General features: G+C 40.3%; 1 protein-coding gene across 2 annotated transcripts in view; it reads right to left on the bottom strand.

The window, feature by feature from the left end:
* CLVS2 (clavesin 2) overlaps positions 1-23,956 on the bottom strand; it is an 81,635-nt gene extending 57,679 nt beyond the window's left edge. The window contains exons 1-3 of one of the 2 annotated variants that reach the window (XM_044924438.2): positions 23,370-23,956; positions 22,018-22,954; positions 8,996-9,170 (exon numbers count right to left, since the gene is read on the bottom strand). In XM_044924438.2, coding sequence (XP_044780373.1) covers positions 8,996-9,170; positions 22,018-22,406 — 564 coding nt within the window. In that variant the 5' untranslated portion in view covers positions 22,407-22,954; positions 23,370-23,956. The remainder of the gene's footprint in view (positions 1-8,995; positions 9,171-22,017; positions 22,955-23,369) is intronic. The other variant, XM_025294789.3, reaches the window with a different exon arrangement.
* Between the last annotated feature and the right edge of the window lie 1,906 nt (positions 23,957-25,862).

Raw genomic sequence — 25,862 nt, 5'->3', positions numbered from 1 at the left:
CAACTCTTAGCAACCCCATGGACTGCAGCCTACCAGGCTCCTCGGTCCATGGGATTTTCCAGGCAAGAGTACTGGAGTGGGGTGCCATTGCCTTCTCCACCCCACCTCCTAGCCCTTGGTAACCACCATTCTCCTCCCTGTTAACTATGAATTTGACTTTTTAGATCCCACATATAAATGAGATCATGTAGTCCTTGTATTTCTGTACCTGGTTTACTTCACTTAGCATGATGTTCTCAAGGTTCATCCATATTGTTGCAAATGGCAGGATTTCTTTCTTTTTTAAGGTTGCAGCTAAACTATTTTTTTGAAGATACATGAACATTCACATTTTGCCACTTTGCTTTGAAGAGAGTGAAAACAAAAATGTAGTTCTACTGGGAGAGAAGAATATATCAAGATACATTTACATTGCTAATAAAAAGAATAAGAAAGAACTTGCAGTTACTCATCTTCTTTGTTCTTCAGTTAAGGACTTGTCTAAACACAGCCAATAAAATGAAATGCAGAATAACTCATATGACTTGTTCAGTTTTTCTTTCTAGATAATTACTTTCTATCCATTTATCATTATCTCAATGACTCAAACAGAAAGATTATTTGCTTCCTTCCCTTTTGTTGCTTAAATTATTTGACTATTTGAAAAACAATGGTAACTAGTCTCCTTTTCAGTGGCTGAAAGTGTAGAGGTATTAAATTTTATTGATACTTATTGATATTCTCTACTTCAATTCAGTAAGTGTATGTTAAGTAAATTTAGAGCACTCATCTCTTCTTTTGTCAAGGTTGACAGCTACTTCCTATAACTAGACATTTTAAATAGATTTAACTGCTAATATAAAAAAACAGCAGTTTTAATGCAAGGAAAAAATTGTGATATATATGCAGATACACATGTATATAGGGACATAAATGTGATGTGTGTATGTGTATATATGTATACAGAATTAACTTAGCCTGTTAGCAAAGATTATATAATCCTTAGCCTCCTTGCTGAACTAAATATTATATATAGTTTTTACAAGCCTATGGTCAGCTTTTAAAAAGATTTCAACATTCTACTTCTGGGGACTAAACCTCTCAACCAAAGCACATTATCACACCATGAAATAAAGTAACTTCAGAGTTTTCACGTATTTGGTTTTAGGTTAAGAAACAACTGAAAGGAAGCACACTTAGCTCAGACAGTGAAGCATGTGATGCACAAAATGTCACTTTTTTTATACACTGCCCTTGTCACTGTTTCTCAATATGGTTCTGCCTGTGCATACAAAATGTGGAAATAAACGCTCCCACCTCCAGGCTGTCTGAATGAATACAGTTCATGAGGCCGTGTGTTCATTTTCAAAAAGATAGCTATTGTTTCAGACCTCTCCCATCAATGCACCATCACGCTGCCTTAAATTTACAAGGCAGCTTGCATGCAAGAGGTTTCTGCTATTGTCCAAAGTTAATAAGCATGAAAACTATTGGCAGGTTAACAACCATTGCAAAAAACAGTTGCAAAGCAGAGGCCTTTTGTTTTATTATGAAAGCCTAATTTACTCAAGATCTCACTGACTTCCTTTTTAATATTCTCTCATAACCGTCCTACATACAGACACACACACACAAACACATACACACGTACAATTTCAAAGCTAGCGGGAATTGTGGGTAAGATCGGGAAGACTAAATAATCCAACGCAAGACTGAAGTTAATGGAGCTCTTCACCCGCTGGCCTTGGATAGGGATATTTCAAGCCATTAGCATGGCCCTGCTTTTGGCAAGATCCCCTAGGTAGGACTGGGCTTCCAAACAGTTAGAGCCAGAATTTGTAGTGGCAGCACTTTCAGCCTTCTACATGAATGACCAGGGCTCTCAGAGCTGGCAGATTGGTGGCTGTTAGTAACACTGGACCCTTGAGTCAAAAGAAAGGGCCAGCACTAAGTGCTGTGAATTGATTACATATTCTTTATTCTTTCACAAGTCCTATTTATTAAGGGTTCTTACAAAATTTGGCACTGATTTAGGCACTTTGTGACAGCCCTACATCTGAGTCTTATGTAGCAATTCAAAGAGCTATTCAGTTCCTTGTTAGAGCCAAACCCCTTGCCAGCAAGCCACGTCCTGACTACATTATGTACTTCTTAGCAGATGGAGTTTGGGGATTCCTGTGAAATTGTGAAAGCAAAAGCACAGAGACTCAGCAGGACAGAGCTAAGGGGGAATAGCAGATAAATGCATCCAAAAAGGCAACAAACAACAGAGTCAGGATATGTTTTTTAAAAATCACAAATGAGAGATTAAGGATTCACAGGAGAGTGAGTCTTTCATTACCAAAGAGTTTTAACAATTATAATATTTTATAAGAAAAAATTAAAACAGAGCAATAGCAACCAAAAAATATTAAAAGCATACCACTTCATTATAAATTCAATTTCAGCTGTTCCAGGTATTTCCAAACATTTCATGTTTTAATTGGCCTCCCAGGCAGATATCTTAGAGTCAACAAGTCACATCCACTTAATCTTCTATTGATTGTTCTAAGATGCTTCTTGTTACTATGACTACCTTAATCAATTAACTTCATGTAAGGTGCAGACAATTTTCTCTTTCTCGTTTCTTTCCCCCCAAAAAAAAGGCTGAATTCTTTATTTCCACAAAACATATCTGATGCTGCCTCTTATCTATCAAGGAGCACTATGTTGGTAAAAAAATGCTTTATGCCTTTTATTTGAAAAAAAATGTTTGAAGAATCTGCAGAAAGAAAGCCTACAGAATTGCCTTGAATCGATATAATGAGTGGCTTACCAATTTGTGGTTGTGAGGATAAAAGTTTTCTTTGGCTATCAGAAAAGTGCCTTGCCCTTGTCCTTCATCACAGGGAACTGGGAGGCTTGTAGTCACTCAAGGAGACCACTCACTGGGAAGAAGAAAATAGTTCTGCCACTTGGTTTCAAAAAAGTGCAAGGTCAGCCATTTGTGACTATTTTAGTACTGTACTATCCCGATAAAGCAATTTCACCTGTACGAAAATGTGAGGGCTTTTGGCATGGGGAGGGAAGTTACCCTAACCCGAGCTGACCCATGTTTTCTTAGGCACAGTCTCGGAAACAACAGAAATATCAACAGGGAATGGGAGGCACAACCCATTGGATGTAAAAGAAGCTCAAGGATGTATTATACAAAACAAGGAATATGTGCAATATTTTATAATAACTGTAAATGGAAAATTGTATAATTTTTTTTTAATGTTTAAACAACAGGAACAACAAGATTCACGGAAGATATTCATTCTTTGGAATCCAGACAACCTGGACTCAAGCCTTGATATCTGTTGAAAAAATTTAGGTAGGTGTCTTAAACTCCCTGAAGTTTCATTATCTGTCCTATAAAATGGGACCAATATAACTACCTCTAGATATGTAAATGACACCACCCTTATGGCAGAAAGTGAAGAGGAACTCAAAAGCCTCTTGATGAAAGTGAAAGAGGAGAGTGAAAAAGTTGGCTTAAAGCTCAACATTCAGAAAACGAAGATCATGGCATCTGGTCCCATCACTTCATGGGAAATAGATGGGGAAACAGTGGAAACAGTGTCAGACTTTATTTTGGGGGGCTCGAAAATCACTGCAGATGGTGACTGCAGCCATGAAATTAAAAGACGCTTACTCTTTGGAAGGAAAGTTATGACCAACCTAGATAGCATATTGAAAAGCAGAGACATTACTTTGCCAACAAAAGTTCGTCTAGTCAAGGCTATGGTTTTTCCAGTGGTCATGTATGGATGTGAGAGTTGGACTGTGAAGAAAACTGAGTGCTGAAGAATTGATGCTTTTGAACTGTGGTGTTGAAGAAGACTCTTGAGAGTCCCTTGGACTGCAAGGAGATCCAACCAGTCCATTCTGAAGGAGATCAGCCCTGGGATTTCTTTGGAAGGAATGATACTAAAGCTGAAACTCCAGTACTTTGGCCACCTCATGCGAAGAGTTGACTTGTTGGAAAAGACTCTGATGCTGGGAGGGATTGGGGGCAGGAGGAGAAGGGGACGACAGAGGATGAGATGGCTGGATGGCATCACTGACTCGATGGACATGAGTCTGAGTGAACTCTGGGAGTTGGTGATGGACAGGGAGGCCTGGCGTGCCGCGATTCATGGGGTCGCAAAGAGTCGGACATGACTGAGTGACTGAACTGAACTGAACTGAACTGAGGGTAGCTTGGGGGTTCTCTATATCTAACCCTTCCTCCTTTGATCCCGGTCATTTCTTCTACTCGCCAGATCTTTCCAAAGCAGAAGGATGACCAGGTCACTTTTCTATCCCGAATGTCCCCATGTCTGGAGAACACAGGTCAAACCACAAAACATGCCTTCCTCCAGTCCAAAGAGCCAGGTCTCAGCCTGTCTTTTTCAGATCATCTCTGGTCACTCGTTTCATTTCTCACTCTAGCTACATCAAATCAGACTTACCACATACTTTCAATCCTTTATAACTGCTGTTGTTGTTGTTTAGTTGCTAAGTCATGTTTGACTCTTTTGCAACCCCCATGGCTTGTACCCCACCAGGCTCCTCTGTCCATGGGATTCCCCGGGCAAGAATACTGGAGTGGGTTGCCATTTCTTTGTCCAAGGAATCATCCTGACCCAAGGATCAAACCTGCGTCTCCTGCATTAGCAGGAGAATTCTTTATAGCTGAGCCACGAGGTAAGCCCTGGTGGCTCAGACGGTAAAGCGTCTGTCTACAATGTGGGAGACCAGGGTTTGAGCCCTGGGTTGGGAAGATCCCCTGGAGAAGGAAATGGCAATCCACTCCAGTACTATTGCCTGGAAAATCCCATGGACAGAGGAGCCTGGTAGGCTACAGTCTATGGGGTCACAAAGAGTTTTGGACACGACTGAGTGACTTCACTTTCATTTTGTTCAAATTACCTCCCTAAAGTTTCCTTGTCCAAACTGTTCTTCCTGCCCTTACCCACTTAGCAAACTCTTGTTCATCCCTTAAGGCCAAAATTATCTCTACAATCACCACCATTCCAACTGTGCTGGAGCTTCTGGCTAAAGAAACAAAGATTAATTTTTACCAGGTGAAAAAAACCTCATTTTTTGCCTGGCTTTCAACAAGAAAAAATATATTATTTGGCACCTGCTATGAAAATATCTAGATGCTATTTAACCACAAAGTGAAGCGATTTTTAAAAAATGTAATCTGAGCATCTATAATCTGAGCATTTAAGACAAAGTATGATATTTTTCAGATTCCCAAAGTCAATCATCTTTAAGTCTTCACAGTCAAGGTAGTCACTGAATTGTGAGAAAATCAGCACACATCCAGAAAGAAATGCCACTTGAAAAATGAGCTTATCCACATCAATTACTTTGATCATTAATATCACCTGCTAGGTGCAAGATGTATCACTTCTAATTTAATACTTTAAAATTAGTATAAATGAATAGACTGACATCCAAACAAGTTAAGTAATTTGCTCAAATATTTGATATGTGGCAGGGCTGCCATCCAAATCCAGGTCTGTCTGCCTCTATAGCCTTGTACAGTGAACAGGGGTGGATATTATAGCAATAACCTATATATTTTATCCAAAGTATAAGGTGCTATCTCCAGTTGAGTCACTCAAAATACTTGAGAAAAAAGGGGATTGGTGAGGGTAGACAGGTTACATAGTCCCCTCAAAATGATGAGAGATAGGCCCTCTTCAAAACATAGCAACATCTCATTAATAATATACATCATTAAAACAAGTTTCCTCCCTGGAATTAGAGCCACTGGTAGCTTTTCTTACTTTGGGTTCAATTCCCTAGGATGTATTTTATGCCTGATAAAGTAGGTGTCCCAGGTGGTCCCACCTGTAATGCAGGAGACATTTGATCCCTGTTTCAGGAAATTCCCCTGGAGAAGAAAATGGCAACTCACTCCAGTATTCTTGCCTGGGAAACCCATGAACAGAGGAGCCTGGTGGGCTACAGTCCATGGGGGTCACAAAAGAGTTGGACATGACTTAGCAACTAAACAACAACAAGTAAAAGTAACAATATTATAGCAGGATGATAGCATGATATAAATGATCACTGAGTTATTAAAAATATTTTTACCTCTTCATTTCTCCGATTGGGTTAATCGGAAGGGGTTTATTATTGTAGTGGTGGTGATGATCTTAGTGATAGTGATAATTGTGTTTAACGATCAAAAATTGTGTATATGTATCTTTACTTCAAATATTTTATGATCTTACGTTATCTCAGAAGTTTATTCAAGCTCTGCAAGAAACATGTCTCATTATACAATAGTATTTCTCACATAGTAAATGTAAAATAAAAGAGTCTTAATTAGAAAAGTCAGAAAATGTTACTTTCATATGTAAAACTGAATATGAAAGCGCACATGTCACAATGGAACATTTTTAGCACATCTTACATTCCTATTCAGAATCACCATTGTTTACAGATACCAGTATAGACACAGACACAGATATAGATATGGAGCATTTAAAATCAATCTGAGGAGAAGCTACCACAGTGAAGAATAGCCCCCGGCTCACCACAAGTAGTGAAAGCCCGCATGCAGCAATGAAGACCCAGCGCAGCCAAAAAAAAAGATTAAATTAAAAAGAAATTAATTTGAACCAAGGAAAAACTGAGTTTAAAAGTAGTAACACGTCAAATTTATTCCCATGGAGGAGTTCCCTTCTTTTAAGTGGCTTCCCAATCAGCAACCAGGAGGAATCAAGCCTGCTTATGCAGTCTGGGTCCTGGTAGCAGGGAAAGGGAATTGGGAGAGTGATGGTGGATAGAAACAAGGAAGTTCAGTAGAGATCCCTGTGGGGAGAGGGGACCATTTCCCTCTCTAACACAAGCACAGACGTTGAATCTGACTATAGCTCTTGCTGTGCTGACTCTCAGCACTTAAAAAGTCCTAATTGGGGCCATGAGTCATGGGAAGCTCCCAAATATGTACAAGCTCCCAAGCATGTTTTTTTCTCCAGTGATGACTTATTACTATTAAATGACTCCGTAAAGTGTGTAAATTAGTAAATAGCAAGATACTAGGCCTATCCTTGAGGTGGTTTTTTTCAATCTTTTGGAAATAATATGAATTCTCCAGTTCTTCATGTGCTGAAGGCCTAGCCTGTGCTTCTTGCCAGCGAAACTGGAATCACAATAATCAAGGGCTAAGTTACCATTCTGTGTTAAGCAATATGCTGGCGGTAACTAGTTTTCTCTGTGAAGAACACTTTACATGCTGCTGGCAATAGGGCAGAATTAGGACTGATTCTACCTGATATACACATTTCCAAGTGTTGCCCTCTCTCCAACCCATATTAACTATCTCTATGGAGTTAAAAAGAAAATGTTGTTCAAGATAAGGTAGCAGCAAGGCTGACTCACCAGGAGCAAGTCAAGAAGCCTGCATCAGGAAAAACATATTCATATAAAAAAATCAGTTTTTTATTCACTCCAGAGGCAAAACCCAAACTGTGAATTCAATTTGGTTAGGATGGCCTGCTGCTTGGAAAAGTGACCCTATTTTAGGGGGTCATCATCCATCAATTTAGGTGCCTTTAGACAGTCAGAAATTATTATGAAGAATGAAGGAGGAGAAGGGGATGACAGAGGATGCGATGGCTAGATGGTATCACCAACTCAATGGACATGAGTTTAAGTAAACTCCAGGAGTTGGTGATGGACAGGGAGGCCTGGTGTGCTGCAGTCCATGGGGTCACAAAGAGTTGGACACGACTGAGCAACTGAATTGAACTAAACTGAGAGCTCTAGACCGGAGAAGGCAATGGCACCCCACTCCAGTACTCTTGCCTGGAAAATCACATGGACGGAGGAGCCTGGTAGGCTGAAGTCCATGGGGTCGCTAAGAGTCGGACACGACTGAGTGACTTCACTTTCACTTTTCACTTTCATGCACTGGACAAGGAAATGGCAACCCATTCCAGTGTTCTTGCTTTGAGAACCCCAGGGACGGGTGGGCTGCTGTCTCTGGGGTCACACAGACTCGGACACGACTGAAGCGACTTGGCAGCAGCAGCAGAGAGCTCTAGATAATTTTAGTTATTTGACTTAAAGAGAACTAACATCCTGGCCTAATGAATGACAAAGATAAAATTAGTTATTTTATGATATTTTCATTGGTAAAAGTTACAAAAATTTAACTGCTGCAAAATTCTAAAATGCACGTTGAACACACTAAGAATAAATATTGAATAACATCACTTAAGAATTAATTTGCAAATCTTTTTAAGAATTTAAATTTTATTCCAAAAATATTATATATAAAGTAGCAGACAGCATAGAGTAGAAGAAGGACATCCTAAAAGCTAAAAAGAAATTTTCAATATTAGGTTTATAACATGCCACTAAATAATAATTGATTTTCTATTTCATAATCTGCAACCAGGTAAATGTCATTCACTGGAAGATGCACCATTCCTATGTCAATTCCACATGATGGCCTCTCCACAAAAAAAGAGTAACAAAAATCCAAATTAAGTCTAAAGAAGTAATTCAAAACAGTGATTCCACATCTTAGGCATGAAAATACATATTGATTGACTGGCTTTCCAACAGTTGTCGGACCACATGAAGATATTGCTAATCATCCCCCAAATTCACCAGGTTAAACGTAATAATGAAGCAAACATTTAGCTAATTAACAACTATACACAGAAAAAGAAAGGGAAACAAAAACCTAAATAGCTAATAATTAAAATCCAGATTTCGTTCTGATGAGCAAGATAAAAATCTCAGCTCATCATCCACTTAACGTTTAGACATAGTGAAGGCTTTGCCAAGTACCACAAAATTCCCATCATTGAAAGGCCCACATCTTCTAGCTTTTCTTCCTTTATCTTGTTAGTGTTTCAGTGTTTGTGCTTAAAAACTGTTTTTTAATTATTATTATTATTTAAGTAAGACATCCTGTTACTCTACTAGAGATAAGCCAAACATGGGAGACTGAGAAACTCGGCAATCTGTAAATCATTACCTGAAGGCCTTCAATAGCCAAGCGCAGCATGCTTGGTGTCAGTTTAGAAGCTTGCTTGAAGGTGAAGTTACTCCAGTCTATGATCAAAACAAATCCATTCACCTGAAGCTCAGGATCTTCAATCATGGCTTCTAAAGAAAGTAAGATGGCACGCAAAATATCCACCAGCGTGTACCTATCAGCAACAGAAAAGTACTGCATTAAATCTGACAACCACCATTTGTAGAAACTATGGAATGTCTTTAGCATACTAAAAATTGCCTTTAAAATACCTCAGAAAGCTTAAGGAAAATATTTTGTTTACAAATCTTCTAAGATGAAGTTTACTTTATTCACTATACTCAGGGGACATACTAGAACTTAACATGCATTCTACCAAAACAAATTCCAATGCTTTTGAAAATTCTACAGTTTGTTTCATATTTTATAATCATTTCTTTTCCTTACAGGCCTTCTTATAACCTTACAAAATCTCATTTTCAGCAAATGCACTATTCCCTAAAAACTAGGCATGGTACTTTTAAATAGTTCAGGAATGCTTTTAAAAGTACTGACATTTCATATTTTCACATGTGGGAAATTTGAGAATGAGATTTGAAGGAGTTTCATCAATAAACAACACCATGTGTAAACAGTTGTGGTTGAAAGTGTCAACCGATTTTAATTACTTGGACTGAGTTTATATCATAAAGATAAAAGAAAAGAAAAAAGGAAAGGCAGGATGGATAGAAAGAAAGGAAAATCAGTCAAATCAATGAAAATAAAAGGGAAAATGTATCTGCCTATTATTACACAGGCCACCCACACTCAGGAGTTGAATCTTTATCTTTTTCTACCTTGCAGCTTGGCACAGTCCCTGACACACTGTAAAAATCCAATAAATGCTCTTCCTTTCTTGTAAAACAGAGCTCGAGTGCAAAGACACTAATTGTACACAAAGGCACTGTCTCAACAAAGGCAGTGGAAGTAAGAAGAAAAGAAGCCAAATTTGAGAAGTATGTTTGAAGTAAACTTGTTAAAATTTAATACTTAATTAGATGTGGGGGCTAAGATTGAGGGAAAAGTAAAAGATGACACGCAGATTCTAGCTTCAGATCCTTGCTCTTGACAGTACCAGTAAGCTATCTAAAGTAAATGGTACTTTCATCAAAATCATAAATGCAAAAAAAAGGATGCAGTTAAGGATTGCTGGAAATGTAGAATTTGGAATAGAATAGATTGTACTTGAGAAACGGGTAGTATACCCAGGAAGATATATCAAGTAAACATCTGAGAAAGTAAATTTCAAACTCAGGAGAAAGCTCAAAATTGAAAATTCCAGAACCAAGAGCATATCAATCCCATGTTCATAGAAGTGAAGGAGGTAAGGCAATCAGAGCTGAGAGGAAAACGAGGTAATTGTTCTAAGAGGGAATCCCCGCATTTCAAGAGAAATTAGTACATTTATGGAAGATATTAACAATTTTCCTTTTTTAGCACCCTGCTTTCAAGTTTACTTTTTTGCTCATTCAGGCGGAGGTGTCCAGGAAAAACTAGAGAAAGAGATCCTGATATCAGGGGAGAGGTGGGATGGGGAGGGTGGTGGATTAGGAGTTGAAATCATTGGGATTTAGAGGAAGTGATGGGCTCACCAGGAAGACGTCTAAGACAATGAACACATGTGAGGCAGTAGTTCTATTTTTACTTCTAAAAACATTTGGAGGAGAAGGGAGAAAGCGTAGTAGTTCAGAAAGGAAGGAAAAATTAACAGTGAAACCTCAGGCAATTTCTCACTTTTTCTGGGCCTCATTTCCTCATCTGTAATATCAGTAGTTTGGAATAGAATCTCTTTAGGGTCCCAGCATTAATCAAGCAAAGGGCCTGGTGTCAGAAGACTTCAAGATGAAATCTCTTCATTGTTCCTCATTAGCTGTGTGGCCCTGGACAAGTCAATGATTTATCATTCTGAGGCTGAGTTCCTTAAATGAGAGTGTCTATGACTATCTCACAGCAACTCACTGGCAGTGGCCAGGTGAGAGGAGGGGGAATGGGAAGGGAAGTCAAAGATATGATTCATGTGAGAGCATGTGAGTAATGCTAAGTATACAGTGTGTTCAAGAAGGGTTTGCTGGAATGCACACACAGCACACTCTTCACTATAGTGGTCACCACACTCACAGTGCACTAGGCAGGGTGTAATCAGAACTAAAGAATATTTGTTTGTAAATTTTACTTAAAAAGTAAAGACAATCTTTAGAGAGCTTACTGCTACTGTTAAAGGCAAAGATCAAGAGACTATTTTTAAATCTCTGGAAAGTATCACATCAGATCAGATCAGTTGCTCAGTCGTGTCCGACTCTTTGCCACCCCATGAATTGCAGCACGCCAGGCCTCCCTGTCCATCACCATCTCCTGGAGTTCACTGAGACTCACGTCCATTGAGTCAGTGATGCCATCCAGCCATCTCATCCTCTGTCGTCCCCTTCTCCTCTTGCCCCCAATCCCTCCCAGGATCAGAGTCTTTTCCAATGAGTCAACTCTTCGCATGAGGTGGCCAAAGTACTGGAGTTTCAGCTTTTAGCATCATTCCTTCCAAAGAAATCTCAGGGCTGATCTCCTTCAGAATGGACTGGTTGGATCTCCTTGCAGTCTAAGGGATGCTCAAGAGTATACAGGCTATGTATTTCATGCATTGGAGAAGGCAATGGCAAACCACTCCAGCACTCTTGCCTGGAAAATCCCATGGACAGAGGAGCCTGGTAGGCTGCAGTCCATGAGGTCGCTAGGAGTCGGACACGACTGAGCGACTTCACTTTCGCTTTTTACTTTCATGCATTGGAGAAGGAAATGGCAACCCACTCTAGTGTTCTTGCCTGGAGAATCCCAGGGACGGGGGAGCCTGGTGGGCTTCCGTCTCTGGGGTAGCACAGAGTCGGACACGACTGAAGCGACTTAGCAGTAGCAAGGATATGGCATTCCCCAAATACTATGTAAGTCTATAAGATAAAACTTTTTGTAGAGCTCTGCCACTTATCTGTCTTTAAAACTGTAAAATATGAATGACTGAACACCTTTATCAGTCACTTCATGGTCGGCTCATCTCCTTTTTAAATATAATGGCCTAACACAGTACTGTGACCAGAACCCCTATGAACTTACACAGACTGAAAAGTTTGGAGCAGAAAGACTGTATTTCTGGTTAAAATTTAAAGTGAAAAGTGTTAGTTGCTCAGTCATGTCTGACTCTATGCAACCTCACAGACATTAGCCCACCAGGTTCCTCTGTCCCTGAAATTCTCTAGGCAAGAATACTAGAGTGGGTTGCCATTCCCTTCTCCAGGAGATCTTCCCAACCCAGGGACTAAACCTGTGTCTCGTGTAATGCAGGCAGATTCTTTACCATCTGAGCCACCGAGGAAGCTCGGTTAAAACTTAGAGCCCCCTCTAAAAAAATACTCACTTTAATTTTTGAAATTCATAATAATAACGGCTGAAAAAATTAAAAATTAGAACAATCCAACTTAGAACTTCCTCCCATTATGATCATTCTTAGATTTTCCTGTAAGAATACCAAATAGCATTAAGTAAAACTTGAATTTGAAATCAGCTTTGAAAGAATGATGCACTGTATAGAATAAGAATAAACCATGACACCAGTAAAGGCTGAAAATAAGAGGCAATTTATCTTAAATAACACATTTTAAGTATGGTTTTCCAAAACTGTGTCAAAGCAAGAGAAAAACTTACATGCATATCATTATTCCAAAGGAAATAAAGTAAGGTAAATCCCAGGATCATCAATAGAGTAAATTTAACCAATTTTTTTAATTTAATATCTTCTTCCAAAAAGAGAATTAAATGACCTTTATATAAATTATATTAATATGTGTGTGTGTGTGTGTGTGTGTGTACGTGCACTCAATCACACAGTCATGTCCAACTCTTTGCGACCCCATGGACCTTAGCCCTCCAGGCTCTTCTGTTCATGAGATTTTTCAGGCAAGTATATTGGAGTGGGTTGCCATTTCCTCCTCCAGGGGATCTTCCCAACTCAGGGATCAAATCCTCATCTCTTGCATCTACTGTATTGGCAGGTGGATTCTTTTCTGACCTGCCCTTTGAATGCAGTTAGCTTGGGGTGTTTTTATATTTCTTTTATTAGAAGTATACGTTATATACTATACATTTAATAGAAGAAATATAAAAAACACTCTAGCTATTAATAACGGCATTCAAAGGGCAGGTCAAAACCACTCTTGATGTTCCAATCCTTTGTTGTCAAACATGTCACATTACTACCATTAGCAGCTCAGCAGGTTATTCCTAAGCAGAACATTATTACATGCCAAAGTCCATAAAATATCTTCTGAAGAAATGGGGTATTTTATGAATTTTCTGTTTTCATGAATCTGACTTTCATTATCCTTGTTAAAACTATTTTCTAACTGCTGTACTTCACAAATTAGATGTTACTACAGTAAGTATTTCTAAAGCTCATGTTTGAGGCTTACACCCCAATTATAGTAGATCCACCATTGCTATTCTTCCTTTCTATGTTGAAAGAAAGCCATAAACAATAAACCAACATGTTAATGGAGCTCTTGACTCCTAACTGAGCTTCCCAAAGCAGCATCGGGTAAAGTCTGCATCCGAAATCGACTTGGAGATGATGAAATAATGACACCAGTAAGGGATTTTACAACTTGGGACTATGTAAACCATTGCTCTTAAATCAAAGTTGCTACAATATGTAAAAAAAAAAAAAGAAAAGAAAAGAAAAATTGTCCTTTTTTTTTTAACTATCTGGGTGATCAAGAGCAGGGAAGCCTCTTCTGCCTCTGACCTTGCAAGGTTTTGGGGAGTTGCCTGGCCTGTGCTTCTCTCCTGGGGTTCACAAGGTCTCATCCCCTACTAGAGCTGACCATGAGTGCAAAGAGCAACACAAATCACAAACAGGTCATTTCCTTCCTACTCTCCAGCCCTTTCTTTATCCTGACATGGAAAAACTGGCATCTTGGCATCACATTGAGCAGCACAACAGCAAGCAGCTTGCCTTGGTCATTAAATCAATCAGCCATTATTAAATTCTTCATTAAGGCTGCCCCCAACCCTCAGATTCATTAAGCCACATTTCCCAATGTCTAAAGCACTTGTGTTAGAAAGGTGCTACAGGGAGAGACAAAGGAGCAGAATTACCTTCATTAATGCCTTGGGGTATCATTGATGCTAAAGTTGATGAATCCATCAAGGTGCTTTATATTACTGAGTGGTAATAATAATATCTCTATCTGTGTAACCATTTAAGATTTCCAAAGCAATTTCAAAAGCATTATCTTAATCTCAAAATAAGCTCAAAGTCTCTGTGCATGGCTTAGTTCCTATTATTTTGAAGATAAAGACACAGAGGAGGTCTCAGAGAATTTAGTTTTTCTGAAATCACTGTAAGAGTAAAACTGGAAGCCTAGATGAGAAGCTAGGTTTTTCTGACACCACAGAGCTCTCCACTGCTTACGGTGCCAAGACCTAGAACAGAGTTTGATGAATAGCTGTTCTGTGTTTTTATGTGTCAGTGGCATAATGTACATCAGAAGAAGGATCAGAAAGTCGATACCAACATGGCACCAGGACAGGTATCAGGGCAGCTCCAGCCTGGTCCCAGCAAGGGGCTTTGGCGGAAGGAAAACATCAAGACATCTTGAGTCAGAATGGGAAGACGCTAAGTCTACAAACCTTTGAGGCAATATGAAATCCAAAATCATCACATCATCACTAGGCATATGAAGCTGTCTCAGCCTTGCTGAGTGTTTTCCAGAATTTTACTGCTATGGAAACACAGGTGAGTGAGAACAAGAAAATAATTGGAAATGAAACATCCAGAGGAAAAATGTCTTTATTTGGAAAAAAAAAAAAAAGTTTAAAAATGTGCACCTACTGCCACCAAAATGAAATAAAACAGAATGAAGTCGTGTTGGAAAAAAAATACAAACATTGGAAAGGCAACTCTTCCTCAGGGCAGAATACTCTGTTTACTTAGCTGCTTAGTACAGTCTTTGTCTTAAGAATATTTATTCTACCAACTTAACTTTCTGTGCCTAATTGTCTACATTCTGATGTTTAATCAAGATTTTCTAAACCATAGATGGATTTTTTTAATTATCAGAGCTTGCTTTTTTTGATATATTTGTTTTTTTTCCCAGATTTATGTTGGTTCACTATCTGTACACACAAAATAAGTTTGACCAATTCACTTACTCATTGTACAGTTCTGGGTGAAATACTTAGCTGCTCTGTGCCTCGGTTTCCTTATCTGCAAAATGTGGATATTAACAGGGCCTATCTCATGATTGTGAAGAAGATTTAATAAATTAATGTTTATAAAGTGCTTAGAATAGTGCCTGACACATATAAAATATATATGTGTATATAAAATATATCACATGTATATATATATGTGTCTGTGTATATATATATAAAATATTGTATATAATATAAAACATGACATATGCTACAATATAGCATACTGTATAAAAGTGTTTTAAAATGGATGGATTAATTAAAATGAAAAAGTAAAAGGTTGAATTACATTGCCCAAACAAGTGGTATTCTTTCCACACAACACAGAGCAGGCTGCTACCACCTCTGCCCAGACTTCTCAGCACTAGCAAGCTGTATCCTCATTAAACACTCACTATCTCTCTGATAGTCATTTAGCTTTTCATGTTTTTCTTCCCAGAGAGGCTGTAAGTTCCTTGATGGTAGGACAAATGTGTTATGTGTCTTTTTTTTTGCCCCTAGCACCTATTAAAATTCTAAGTATGTAGCAAATGCTGGGGAAAAGTGTACTTTTTAAAACTCTGATTTGAATTAAGTACTATTCACTCAGTTTACTTGATGTAAAGATCCAGCCAACGTACAAGGACATCTTTTCCCTCACATCAAGAGCGCCACTGACTACATTAATAACTATATTAACTATGTTTATATATATATATATATATACACACACACATATATACCCGCCTTCAGTGGTGTAAAAGAGCTCAATCTTTTTCTCAGAATGGAGGAAATATAGTAATTTACTAAGGATAATTTGTTAATTTACTAACTGTTGGCTCATGTTTTAAAGTATCTTTAAAGATTTCTTTTGAAGCATCCATTCAGAGCACAATAGTAACACCAAATCCATTGCTTCTTTTCAACTTTGTTTAAAGGTGCATATTTGAAACATGAAAATGGCCTGGTTTGGGCCAGACCCAATCAAGGTCCTAGTGAAGTTTGGCGCTCCTGGTCATTGCTGTTATTTCAGGATTATTTCTCTAATTACTGCATAACTGTCCTAGTTTTTAGAGACTGTCCTATTTTGTTCAGAGATTTGTTCCAGTATTTGATAACATTTCTCAGGACAATAATTTTTCTCTTTCATTTTTCATGGTATGAACCAAGGGCATATTTTGAAATAAGCTGCAGTTCCCAGAATATTTGTTTAAAGAGCATCCCTATAAGGAAACAATACAGAAGCTCTGCTGAAACAGAAACCTCACGGAATCCATACTTGCCATTTCTAGGATTGACCTAATCTTAAAATCAGGCTTCCCAGGTGGCTCAGTGGTAAAAAAAATCCACTTGCCAATACAGGAGATGCAGGAGATGTGGATTCAAATCCCTGGGTTGAGAAGATTCCCTGGAACAGGAAATGGAAAATCACTCCAGTGTTCCTGCCTGGAGTATCCAATGAACAGAGGAGCCTGGTGGGTCACAACCCATGGGTTTACAAAAGAGTCACGCACAACTGAGTTACTGAGCACAATCTTAAAATCAACTGTAATACAGCACAGCAGTGCCTCTAGGATTTTGAAGTTAAGGAATCCTGACCCTACCATGAAACAAAAAGTTGAGAAATATTTAAATACTTTAGTAAACAGAGCCAGGAAGACTTGAAAAATCAGTCCAAAAAATTAAACCTCTTTTTTGGCTTGCTTTTTGCAAATTACCAAGTAAAAGTGTTTCTCTGTAATTATCTAGTTAATTGCTCTTGTCTATTTTAATCTATTTCTAGTTATTTTATTTTATTTTATTGCACTTTTACAGAATAGTAAAGCTTTGGTGGCTGAGAATAAAACAAATATGTATAGTCTATGGCTATTTTTTTAAAAAATTAAAGCTACCATCATCATAATCTTCTTTCATTTTGAAGGTTGGCCAAATAATTTTCTTTGGGATTCCATGGACTGTAGCCCACCAGGCTCCTCTGTCCATGGGGATTCTCCAGGCAAGAATACTAGAGTGGGCTGCCACGCCCTCCTCCAGGGGATCTTCCCAATGCAGGAATCGAACCCAGGTCTCCTGCATTGCAGAGAGATTCTTTACTGTCTGAGACACCAGGGAAGCCAAATAAATTACAATATAATCGTAATTCAAACTAAAGCTTCAAACAGCTGGCCATTTGTGTATTTTCTTTTGTATGAAAAAGCCATATTGTGGGAACAAACAGAATGACAATAGCACATTTTTCAGGCAAATTCCAGGACAGGTTAGAGGATCTTAGCATGGTCTCACCAATCAGTCTTCCAGCCCTTTCAAACTTTCAGTACTAAAAGTGATAATCAATGTCCATTATGACAAGCCAAACATGCTGCAAGACGGTCAGTGCTTTCTGAATTGCCGCTATATTAGAATCATTAACTTCACTGTACTTAATTGTTTTCTAGTGGTTGTTAATCTGATTCCAAATCAATGGTCATCTGTTGGATTAAATATGGCATCACCAACTCAATGGACATAAGTTTGAGCAAACTCAGGGAGAGAGTGAAGGACAGGGAAGCCTGGTGCACTGCAGTTCATGGGGTTGGAATGAGTCAGACATGACTTAGCAACTAAACCACAGCAACAAACGTGACATACCACTTGCAGGCTAACTGACAAATTACAGGCCAATTATCAGAATATATGTTATTATCAGAATATTATGTTTTGGGTGAGACAATTTACTCATGAACTTTCCCAATCACTACATGCCAGTGAATTTCAAGCTCTCAGATACCTGCTCGCACGCTCTAGGGTCTAGAGTACAATCTACTTTCATTCCAAACTTCCTTTCTTAAGGTAGTGTAATCTGCTCTAGCTTCTTGGTACATTATCATCACATTCTGTTGATGAAATCAGGTGGGAAATGCGAAGGTATTGCTGAGTCGTGAAGCAGGGTACCGTCACTCAGGAAAGCAAGACACCATGTAATGCATGGAGGACTACCGCATCATCATGCTGCAGGGAATCAGTTCAATGGGTTTTAATCTTGTGGAATCTACTTTTGCTTTCAGAAATTATGTTGGACAATTTGAAAGAAAGAAGATAAGATTATGTGAATCTTTTCCAAGGATAGCCTGCTCAATAAATGTAATAAATCATCTGAACCTGTTCTATGTTTTTTTAAAAAGAACCACAAACCACACTGAAAGTCATTTTGACATTTCAGCATTTTGATTATTTTTTTATTTTTATTAGGTGGGCACACTGTAAATATTATACCTTCGTCTTACCGACGATTCCTTATTTCTTGTAAAGGCTTTGGAAATGGTCCAGTTATTTGCAATAACCTGAAACTGACCTGCACTATATTGCAGAAGGAAGAGACACTATTTTATTTATAGTCACCATCTCACATGTATTTACTGTCTCCAGTCTCCTGAGAAGCACCGAAAACTGTCCTAAAAATTTAATATAGGAGAAAGTATATATCAGATAACTTCCTACTTAGAAACCTTTTTTTAAAAAAAAATGCATAATTCAATTCAACTCAACAAACATTTGCTGAACATTAACTCTAGTTTAGGTGCTGTTATAATACAAAGCTTAGTTTTGTTTTTGCTTTTTGTTATACAGATCAATTATTTCATGGGTCTTTACAAAGTTTTTCAAAATTCACAAAGAATATTTTGCTTATCCCCTTTGAGAAGTTGGAAATAAAAGGGGAGGGTGCATTTTCTTCTACCTCATTTCTAGAATTTCCCTATGTAACCCTGATCAATTCCCACCTATTCTTTCTTTAAAACAATTCTGTTTCTTCTAAAACTGTTTTTTTTTTTTTCTTAAGTTACCGAAAGCCAGACAACTCACTGAACAACTCAAGGAAGATGGCTAGAATTATGTTGAGATGTGCTGTCTTCTCCAGGGACCCAGGTTGTTTGGGCTGGAGGGATCAGAGCAGGAAGGGGAGAACACCTGACTCACAGAACAGGGGAGGGATGGGGAGCAAGAGACTCCGGCACATGGCATATCCAGCTAACAGAACAATCAAAAGGTAAACATCGAGGGAAGGTGGCAGAAACTTCTGTCAGAGTCAGGTCAGATAAGCCCTGAAGATGTATGGTGGAGGAAGGAAGAGGATCCAGGCAGAAGGCAGGAAAAGGGCTGGTGACACCCTGGTACTGTCAGAAAGGCAGCTGTCCTGCTGGTTTCAGAGCAGGGCAGAGACAGTCTTTATGCACATGTCCCCATGATAAAGCTTCACAGAAGATACTATGAGGATGGAGCTGTTTATCCACTGCTGCTGCTAAGTCACTTCAGTCATGTCCAACTCTCTGTGACCCTTTGTATGTAGCCCTCCAGGCTCCTCTGTCCATGGGATTCTCTAGGCAACAATACTGGAGTGAATTGCCATGCCTTCCTCCAGGGGATCTTCCTGACCCAGGGATTGAACCCATGTCTCTTATGTCTTCTGCATTGGCAGGTAGGTTCTTTACCACTAGCTCCATATATACATATACTTAGATCTGGGATGGGGGTGGCAGGAGGCAAGGAGAAGGAAGGGGGAACTTTTTTAAAAGAATATAGGAAGAGGAAACTCAACTGAATTTTAGACAAGCTCTAAATACCGTGTATACATTTTGACCTTGAAGTACTATTACTTGATCATACCTATTCATTTAAACATTAGAAATAGAATTCACAATTATTAGTCTATAGATCCTGTAAGGTATTTGTAGAGGACATAGCTTTTCATTTTAATGTCCCATATACATTAATGTCACATATGTTGATTTAAAGAAATAATTCTATATATCAATTAATAAGTCCCCTCCCATTGTAGATTTCTAGGGAGATATATTTGATTACTAGCAACTTATACTTTATATGAAAGCATGAGATAGACAACTAAAACACAGTTTCATTAGTAAATCCAGAATAATCACCTTCTCATATAGGTGAGAACTACAAGTGATTTTCAACTTAATTAGGTTTATAAATCAATGTGAATATTAGATCACTTATAAAAATAAAGGAAAATAGGTCTGATGTAGATTTATGTCTCTAAGGGCTATCTGCCTCCCTAAGGATATCTTTAACAGACTCTGACACATATTTAAACATACCATTTCCACAGCTCCCACTCCATGGTAGCTCAATAAACTAAGTTCCTGCCTAACTGACATATGAAATATTAGATTCTTTCTTGAATAAATTTCTTCAACTTTGATCTACACAATAACTGGTTTGCATAAATCTTCAATGTACTCCTTAGATGAAATAAAAACTTTTTAAAGAGAAATTGTGGTCAAAGATGGCATTTCATGAGACTTTCAACTTTGCTACCTGATAAAAAGCAGAGTAAAATCTCTATAAATAACCAAAGTAACAAACAGAAAGAGAACTTCATTTCACCTCAACAGCTAACTCCTTCAATGAGTGTCTTAGCTTTATGATTCTTCAGGTTGTAATTTATCTTTTTATTTACCTAAAAAGGAGTTAGAGTAGTTCTCAACCTAAAATTAAAGAGAATAGGAGACCAATCGAAGAGTTAAACACCTGTTCAAAATATTAATTTGCATTGTAAGATCCCAAGACTCTGAGAAGCCATAGGAGATCTATAAGATCTATAAGGTTTCCCAGTAACTATAAAGTCTTTTAAAATTGCTTCAGAGATGGTTTAAACTAACCAGATGCATCAAAAATCACGGTTCACAGAACTAAAAATACACTGGCGTTTTAACAACAGGCTTCCTGTTATTCATAATTCTGGTAACATTTTTAAGTTTCATGAAATTTATTTAACTTTGAACTTAATTGAAACTACCTTCCAACAAGAGTCTTTTATAATTTCTTATATCTTTCAATCTAAGAAAATAATTCCCCCGATTGAGGAAGGAGAAGTCATTGTCTGTTATTTTCTATTGTCATGTAGATGAAACAAGAATATTAGTTCTCCTCTATTAAAAAGACAGAGAGCTCAAAAAAGTCTACCAACTGACAGATCTGAATATTTTTCACTTCCTTCCAAAAGATGAAAAATCACATCAGACAGGAAACACATTCTTTAGATTAGTGACAGGTGTAGAACAACCACACCAGTCAGCCTTCATATTCGGTGTCGGCAGTACGCTCAGCAACAGAGGGGACAACTCTTCCTCTTTATTGAAGTGACACACGTCATATTACTCCTTCATCTACACATCACCAAGCAGAAAAGTTCCCAAGCAATAAAGCTACTTGATATTGGTTGAATGCCAGGCTCTTCTTTTTTAAAAAAATAAAATTGCAGTGCTAGAGAGAGAGAGAGATGCAAAGGAGGAGGAGGACATGGAGGGGAAGGAGGGTGGTGATGATGAATCTAGCTTAAGAATTTCTTTAGGGAAAAAAAAACAAACCAAGAATTTCTTTAGGGAGGAAAGAGGGAAAGTTGTCTCTATTCTCAAACTCATTTCTCCACAAAACAGTAAACTTATTCAGGAGCTGAAAAATGTAGCAGCTTTATTTAGAAGCCAAATGATTTAGATTACACAGCACAATAATAAGGTTCAGGATATACTTAAATCTCCAGTAGAAAAAGGGTGCTAGTGAAGTAAGAGTTTCAACTGTAAAAATAAAAAGCCCCCACCACCCCTCAAGGCAGCCACCAAAAACTCTCGCCTTAGTTCAGGTTTCTCTTTTTCTCAAGAGCCAAATAAACAGTACCCTCAAAGCAGTAAAACGGTGACACGGCTCAGGATACATTCTGGGAAATGGGAGAGTAAAAGAAGACCCAGCACAAGACTGCACTTAGGACTTACCTGCTCTGATCCCAGTTGGCCGCGAAAAGGACTAGAATCTTCCTGCCATAGTGGTCCAGATTGGCCAGGCCCCCAGGGAAACCATCCTTCAGTGCCTGCTTGATGCCAGGGTCGGTGGCCTTGAAGCTTTTGAACATGTCCAGGTTCTGCTGCCGGTACTCAAAGTATTGGGCCAGGAGGCGGAAGGCCTCAAAGTGATGAAACTTCCTAGCCCGCAAGAAGCGTAAGATGAAGGCATCATCTGTGCGGAGAAAGCCAATGTCCGGCCTAGTGATGACCATGTCCCTCACCTCCTGGATGTCCTGGTGCAGCGTGTCCGGATTCTCGTTGAGCTCCAGGCGGGCTTTCTCCAGGGTCTCAGGAGAGAGACCCGCTTGTAAATGAGTCATTGTCCTGCGTGTTCCTAAGCCTTGCCTCTCTCTTGCTGACTGTCCCACCACCAAGCTGGCCCTGGCCACCACCACACTCCAGCCTCCAGACCTCCCTGCTGCCTGCTTCCTCTTCTTTACAGGAAATGATTTGTCTTGGTGTCCAATCAACTACCCTGTTGCTCCTGCTTTCCTGCACCTTTTCTCTGAAAGATAGGAACTTCTTTCCCCACCCCTCCTTAAAAACAACGTCCCGCTCTGGTTCCCTCTTCCTTTTCCTCCAAAGGGATGCGGCCCTCCGGTGGCCCAGGACCCCTCTTCTTGTCCTCTCTCTCTCCTAACAAAACACCCCTAATTGCACCCAGCACAGGGGGTGCTGATCTTGGTACCGTCCTCTTCTCTTCCGAGATGGAACAAAAACAACCCCCACGCACATCTCAGCCCCAGCACTCTGATGCTTCTGCGGTCCCTACTGAACGATGCTCCTGCCAGGGATAACGATGGAAATTCTGATTAATAATAAGGTGGCTCTTCAGCGCGCTGAGCTCGGGGCGGGGGAGAGTGAGTGTCTTTGCCAGAAGGAAAAAAGAGAGAAAGAGAAAGAGACGGGAACGAAGCTTATTTCTCCTACTTATTCAGAGATGCTATTTCCAAGACATTTGTGGGATTCCGTTGAAAACGATTAGGATCCAATTAGGTGGCGACTGCAGAGAGCGCACCTTCCCTCCTCCCCTCCTGGAAACACCGTGATCTCTTAAGACACCAGAAGGGTTTTTGGTGGCGTTAGCACCCGCGTGGGCTCCCCCCCAACCCCACCCCCACCAACTTCTGCCTGCCTCTAGCCCTTTATTTCAACGGACTTGGTGCGGAGGGGGGCGGGTGGGGGGAGGGATATCTCTCCGGAAAGGTACATTTCAAAAGCGAGGCTGGGGGGGAAGAGAGAGTGGGAAAGAGGAGTGGAAGATAAAATTAAAATATCTCTACCTTTTCTACAATGCCCCAAAGCATGAGAGAAGAAAGAGCAGCCGGCTCCTACCAGCAAACCCGGAGGCGGGGACGCTAAGCAATGCGGCACTCCCTGGCATCCATCAGCCGCGGCTTCGGAGGCGGCGGCGGCGGCGGCGATCGCAGCATCAACTCCTCTCGGTGGGATGGAGCGAGCAGAGAAGAGGGACGGCAGCGGGGACCCGGGCAGAAGACGCACTGGGGAGCAGCCCTGACCACATCGTCGGCAAGCAGCCGCTTCCTCTCCCCGCGGGAGCGGTGGGGGGAGGGGGGTTGGGGGGAGACCAGAGCTAGGGTCACCGCTGTCCCAGGTCCTCGCCCGGCCCTGCCATTCTCGCCTGCCGGAGAAGAGAAGGAAGGGAGCGAGAATCGAACGCCTGGATGGAGGAGGCCACGCGGGCAGCCGCCGCCTTTGTGAGCTCGGAGCCGCTGGGGCCGAGGGCGCGGCTGCTGCGGGCCCCGGGCCCTCACCCTGTGCGCGCCCGGGCGGCCGAAGTCAGACGCGCCCCTCCGAGCTGCCGCCGCGGCCGCTGCTGCTGCTGCTGCGGCTCCGGCTGCCGCTGCTAAAAGAGGACTCGGCTCAGCCCAACTCCTCTCTAATTATCCCAGCACAGATCTCGCTGCGACGTAAGCACTCACTCAGCTCGCGCACGCACTCCGCTCCTCTCGCCCTGACTCGCTTGGATAGGACCGCAATTTCCGTGGCATTCAAATATCCCGAGCCCCAAGTTTAGCCCGCTCCTGGTCCCCCAGCTCCCGGGCCGGCTACTTGGGACGGGCATCGCGGGGCCAGGCGGGGTAGCGACGCCCCGCAGCCTCCCCACGACCCTCTCTCACCCTTTGTGTACAAGACCCTTGAGCTGCCCGGCGGCGAGTGGCTGTGGTAGATGGTAATTCAGCGACACATTTTCTAGTTCCTGTAGGAGGTAATTTTGATGTGAAAGAAGTAGGGAAACATTTTGTACTTTCCGTATTTGTTGTTGACAGAAATGTTGGATTTAGAAAAGACCAGAGTGGTTCCACAGCATTGGGCTGATGATTAAGCCTCCGGAGGAACTTATATGAATAGTATTTCAAACTCTGGCTGCTAAATTCCTATTGAAGAGGATGGAAATGAGCCGGGGTTGGAGTGGGGGGACCCATTTTCAGAAGAAGGAAAAACAGGCACTCCTTGACTTACATTTCATAATAAAACATGTTTCTGGAGATGCATTTGATAGTTCCCTCAGTTTGATACATCTGTATACTAGAATCATCATGATTGAACCGAAGTCTTTGAGGTTAAGATGACTAAGGGTTTGAGAAAAATGAATGCCTTGTATTTTCAAAGCACAGCATGTATTACTGAGCCTGTCACTTTATAAACTTTTGGCTTACAGAGTGTCGAATGGGGTCCTGAATTCAGATTAATTCAATGCAACAAATATCTACTGAGCTCCACTGGGTGTGACCATGATGGCTACTCCATTTCTCCATGAACTTCCAGATGTTCAAGCTGGTTTTAGAAAAGGCAGAGGAACCAGAGATCAAATTGCCAATATCCAATGAATCATCGAAAAAGCAAGAGAGTTCCAGAAAAACATCTATTTCTGCTTTATTGACTATGCCAAAGCCTTTGACTGTGTGGATCACAACAGACTGTGGAAAATTCTGAAAGACATGGGAATACCAGACCACCTGACCTGCCTCTTGAGAAACCTGTATACAGGTCAGGAAGCAACAGTTAGACCTGGACATGGAACAACAGACTTGTTCCAAATAGGAAAAGGAGTATGTCAAGGCTGTATATTGTCACCCTGCTTATTTAATTTATATGCAGAGTACATCATGAGAAACGCTGGGCTGGAAGAAGCACAAGCTGGAGTCAAGATTACTGGGAGAAATATCAATAACCTCAGATATGCAGATGACACCACCCTTATGGCACAAAGTGAAGAGGAACTAAAAAGCCTCTTGATGAAAGTGAAAGAGAAGAGTGAAAAAGTTAGCTTAAAGCTCAACATTCAGAAAACGAAGATCATGGCATCCGATCCCATCACTTCATGGGAAATAGATGGGGAAACAGTGGAAACAGTGTCAGACTTTATCTTTTGGGGCTCCAAAATCACTGCAGATGGTGACTGCAGCCATGAAATTAAAAGATGCTTACTTCTTGGAAGAAAAGTTATGACCAACCTAGAGAGCATATTAAAAAGCAGAGACATTACTTTGTCAACAAAGGTTCGTCTAGTCAAGGCTATGGTTTTTCCAGTGGTCATGTATGGATGTGAGAGTTGGACTGTGAAGAAGGCTGAGCACCGAAGAATTGATGCTTTTGAACTGTGGTGTTGGAGAAGACTCTTGAGAGTCCCTTGGACTGCAAGGAGATCCAACCAGTCCATTCTAAAGGAGATCAGTCCTGGGTGTTCTTTGGAAGGAATGATGCTGAAGCTGAAACTCCAGTACTTTGGCCACCTCATGCGAAGAGTTGAC

This window comes from Bubalus bubalis, chromosome 10, assembly GCF_019923935.1.
Source record: "Bubalus bubalis isolate 160015118507 breed Murrah chromosome 10, NDDB_SH_1, whole genome shotgun sequence".
Lineage (NCBI taxonomy): Eukaryota > Metazoa > Chordata > Mammalia > Artiodactyla > Bovidae > Bubalus > Bubalus bubalis.
Note: the sequence above shows the minus strand (reverse complement) of the source record. Positions and strands in the feature narration are given on the sequence as shown.